At 40.0% G+C, this 3,724-nt stretch overlaps 1 protein-coding gene across 3 annotated transcripts in view; it reads right to left on the bottom strand.

Annotated features, from left to right (window-relative positions):
* Nucleotides 1-267: 267 nt before the first annotated feature.
* LOC106318042 (splicing factor U2af large subunit A-like) overlaps nt 268-3,724 on the bottom strand; it is a 4,019-nt gene continuing 562 nt past the window's right edge. Inside the window, exons 2-13 of one of the 3 annotated variants that reach the window (XR_001265278.1) lie at nt 3,269-3,549; nt 3,086-3,181; nt 2,797-2,867; nt 2,357-2,424; nt 2,237-2,284; nt 2,098-2,157; nt 1,957-2,017; nt 1,757-1,869; nt 1,225-1,671; nt 992-1,136; nt 617-851; nt 268-509 (exon numbers count right to left, since the gene is read on the bottom strand). Coding sequence is in view for 2 of the 3 variants with exons in the window: in XM_013755881.1 (XP_013611335.1) it covers nt 372-509; nt 617-684; nt 992-1,136; nt 1,225-1,671; nt 1,757-1,869; nt 1,957-2,017; nt 2,098-2,157; nt 2,237-2,284; nt 2,357-2,424; nt 2,797-2,867; nt 3,086-3,181; nt 3,269-3,549 (1,596 nt within the window). In the remaining variant the exon portion in view is untranslated. The remainder of the gene's footprint in view (nt 510-616; nt 852-991; nt 1,137-1,224; nt 1,672-1,756; nt 1,870-1,956; nt 2,018-2,097; nt 2,158-2,236; nt 2,285-2,356; nt 2,425-2,796; nt 2,868-3,085; nt 3,182-3,268; nt 3,550-3,724) is intronic. The other 2 variants (XM_013755881.1, XM_013755882.1) reach the window with 2 other exon arrangements.

Here is a 3,724-nt window from a genome sequence, read left to right as displayed (position 1 = left end):
AATTTGGGTAAAGTTTGTAGGTTATTAAAATAACAAGTATTATTGTAATTAATAGTAAGTATTAATAATAGAATATTTTTAAATATTTTTTTTTTAAATGAAGGAAACAAACTCATTTTGAAGGAAAAATGACGTAAAGTATTCCATAAAGATGCTATGTTTTTAAGTGTTATTGAGATTTTGATTATGCAAATTAACTCAAAATAGGCAAACACAAAAAAAAAAAAATAGATATGTGAAACCAAAAGAATGTCTTTGTTTGATAGATAGAAGGTAACAAGCATTGTGATATGGATCCTTCATTGTCTTCATACAACACAAACAAGTAAATGGTTTATAACAAGTTATTTGAAGAATTTAAATATACTATCTTAGAGAGAATAATCGGCTTGTTCAAACTTATCTTCAGGGTAAAACACAGCCACCACTTCGTTCCCTCCAAACTTCCTACCATTCATCCCGTTTCTTGCCCTGCTTGAGCTCTCTGTTTCCGCATACTCAAGAAACACCTGTGACAAAACCAAACATCGCCTCCACAGTTTTAGCCAGAGACATTCCACTTGCATAGAACAGAACATGTAAAAGATAATATAGACCAAAGTGGTTTTGAACAAACCTTGCCAACGCCCTGAACGGTCTCACCGTTGGAGCTGGGGCGAGGGATCACGACTTTAGTTAACGCACCTGCATTTTAATAGCAAACATATTCGAATCCAAGAGCAAAAAAAAACACAAAACAACAAGTTGTTCCTTCTAAGTAGGATGTGTCTTGGATGATATATAGATAAGGAAGTTATGCAGTCTCCTGTTATGGCCTGATTCTCTATAGCAGAATGTGGGACAACAAAAGGCTGTAAAACAGACATATACCAACACAAAACGGAGATAAATCAATACTTTTTCAATCTAATCTTAAACACAGAAACAAGAACTATTGTACACCAAACCAAAACCGAAGTGAACGTAGCTTTTAGAGATGGAGAGTTCTTACCAAACTTTCCGCCTTCATCTCTCATGTCTACAACAATGTCTTCGTACTCCTCATCATTTCTAAGCTCGTCCTCGGTAACTACTTGAGTCAGGCACACGACTTTGGTGGCTGCTGCTGCTGCTGTTCCCTGTTGTAGCATAATCTTCTGTCAAAGAGAAAAAAAGGATCAATTTAATTCATAGTTGACAAAGAGGCAACCTCTAGGCAGAACCTAATGTAATTCTTTATTTAACCTGGAAAGCAACTTGCTGTTGTGCGTGCAACAATACACTCTCCTGTTCAGGTTTCGTTTGATTTGCTCCTTGGTTAGCTCGCCTTACACATAGAGTTTTATCCCCCATGGTAATTCCATTGAGGGCAGCGCATGCAATGTCTGTAACTGCAGTATCTTGATACGCGCAGAATGCATATCCTTTTGAGTTTCCAGTTTCTCTGTCTCTTACAAGATCAAAACCTTTCAGGACTCCTAAAGACTCTAACAGCTCCCTGATTTGTGACTCAGGGATATAATAAGGAAGTCCACCAACAAAAAGACGGTCTGGGCCTTCAAGCGCACCAGCACCCCCTGGAGTCAGACCAACAGCAGCCAAGTTTAAATTTGGAATGGGCTGGCTTGGACCAAGGGTTGCAGCCAGCGCAGGGTTATAGTCACTCGGTCTCCTCACCTTCACTGGAGCTCCCTGGGATAGAAGCATAATATATGGTTTAGTCTTCATTACCTATAGCAGAAGAAACACTGGTGCCATAATAAACAATATGACCTACCTCAAATATAATTCCATCCAAAGTCATTGCATTACTGGCCTCTTGAACGGATCGCATCTCCACAAATGCAAATTTCTTCTCGTAGTTTATGTACACATTAACAACAGCATCACCTGAAAATAATCATAAGAAACGATTGTAACAGTATTCGACCTAGGACCAGCACTGTTTCAGCCAATGCATACAGCAGAAAAAAATACCTGGACCAGCACTGTTTCCGCCAATAGCAGCCATAGCCTGACTAAAAAATGTTGCAACAGACTGCAATACAAGAATATATAGACGCATCAAACGCAGGACGAGATCATAGGGACCAAAATATGCAGTGAACAATACTAAACCTGTTCATTTGCTGAAGGAGAAAGGCCACCAACATAGACCCTGCGAGCATGTCTAGTAGCCTGAAGACACATACGAATGCATGTTAGGACAGATGAAACTCACAGTATCTTCCATATACCCATGAGAAATATAACAGACCTGTTGTGTCATTGCCTGAATAGGCATCATAGGGACTCCCCCGAATGGCTGCATGACAGAAGAAAGAGGAAGATCAGTTGCAGGAACATGGATCAACTTGGCAGGGACAAGGGAACATACCTGTCCAGCTTGTAAAGGAAACATTCCATTCCCAGGAAGAAGATTTGGGCTTGGAGCAGGAACTTGGCCTAGAAAAGGAAAACGAAGGTAAACACTTGAGCGGAGCCTATTACTACTACTTGCTACTAGAGTATGAGAAGACCTAGATCCATCTTTTAGGTTTTAGAATATGTATAGAGTGATGAAACAAGTGAGATTATAAGGAGCTCATAAGAGAGAGATTGTCAAAAAAATTACGAACAAAGGCAGTATAAGAACGCTATACCAAAATCTTGGAAGAGAGAAGAAAGTAACCCAACTTTGCCTTCTCAAAAGATAGACAGGGAAAAAAAACACCATACAACCAAAGGTTTCAATTCTAGTTATCTCTTTCGAAGTAATAAATATAGGGAGAAAACTACTATGTGTAAGAATAGAGGTATAATATGAGGTGGGTATACCTGTAAATGCAGAACCAGCATCTAACATCCCAGAAGCTGGAGGTGCCATGTCGAATCCACTGACCCGTTTACTGCAATTAAGTAGATTGATATTCAAAGAATCGAAAACACAAAGACCAACAACTCGAGAGCTGCACAAGAGAACAATCTACTCTACAAACTAAACAGTACTCTTTGTTACTCGCAGTTGTATTCTGTAAAATAAGTTACTGTAATGTTAATCATGAGAGCAAGATAATGCCAAACATAATTTCTTAGAAAACAGTATCAAACGAGAAAAAAAAGCTACCTCTTTGATGGAGATCGTGATCTACGCTCAGATCTACCCCTTGAACGAGAACGGCGACGGCGTCTATCTCCTCTATCTTTGTCATAATCTCTACGCCTAAAACAGAAAAAAATGTCAATATTCAATGTCTTGTAAAATACAAAGGTGGAAATGGTTTCATCCATAATGCAAAGAGTTCACAACCTGTCAAAGTCACGGTCACGGCTTCGACGGTAGTCATCATCATCACCCCTAGCACGTTCTCTTCTTTCGCCTCGTTCCACACTGCGATCCCTGTGACGACTCCTGTGATGTCGATCTCGATCCCTGCCTCTATCCTCATCCCTGTCATCATGCCGCTTGATTCTCTCTCCCTCTCTGTCCCTCCTCCGTTCACGGTCCCTATCTCTCTCCTTATCTCGCCCTTTCACTCGACTTTCTTCTTCTTTACTTCCAGGATCCTTCTCATTGTCAAGCATTTCCTTCTAAACATTAAAACATCAAAGAACGCTAAGCTAAACCCGCAAGGCCTCTATCTACAACAAACTAGCAAGATAACAGCTAGTGGACACTAACACTGTTTCCTCTGAACATTCAATCAGTTTAACCCTAAAGTTAAGATCTTTGCTTCAAATTTTGGTGAGATTTGGGGGGCGGGGG

Source organism: Brassica oleracea, chromosome C9 (genome assembly GCF_000695525.1).
Source record: "Brassica oleracea var. oleracea cultivar TO1000 chromosome C9, BOL, whole genome shotgun sequence".
NCBI classification, from domain to species: Eukaryota; Viridiplantae; Streptophyta; class Magnoliopsida; order Brassicales; family Brassicaceae; genus Brassica; species Brassica oleracea.
This window is presented reverse-complemented; position numbering and strand designations above follow the sequence as displayed.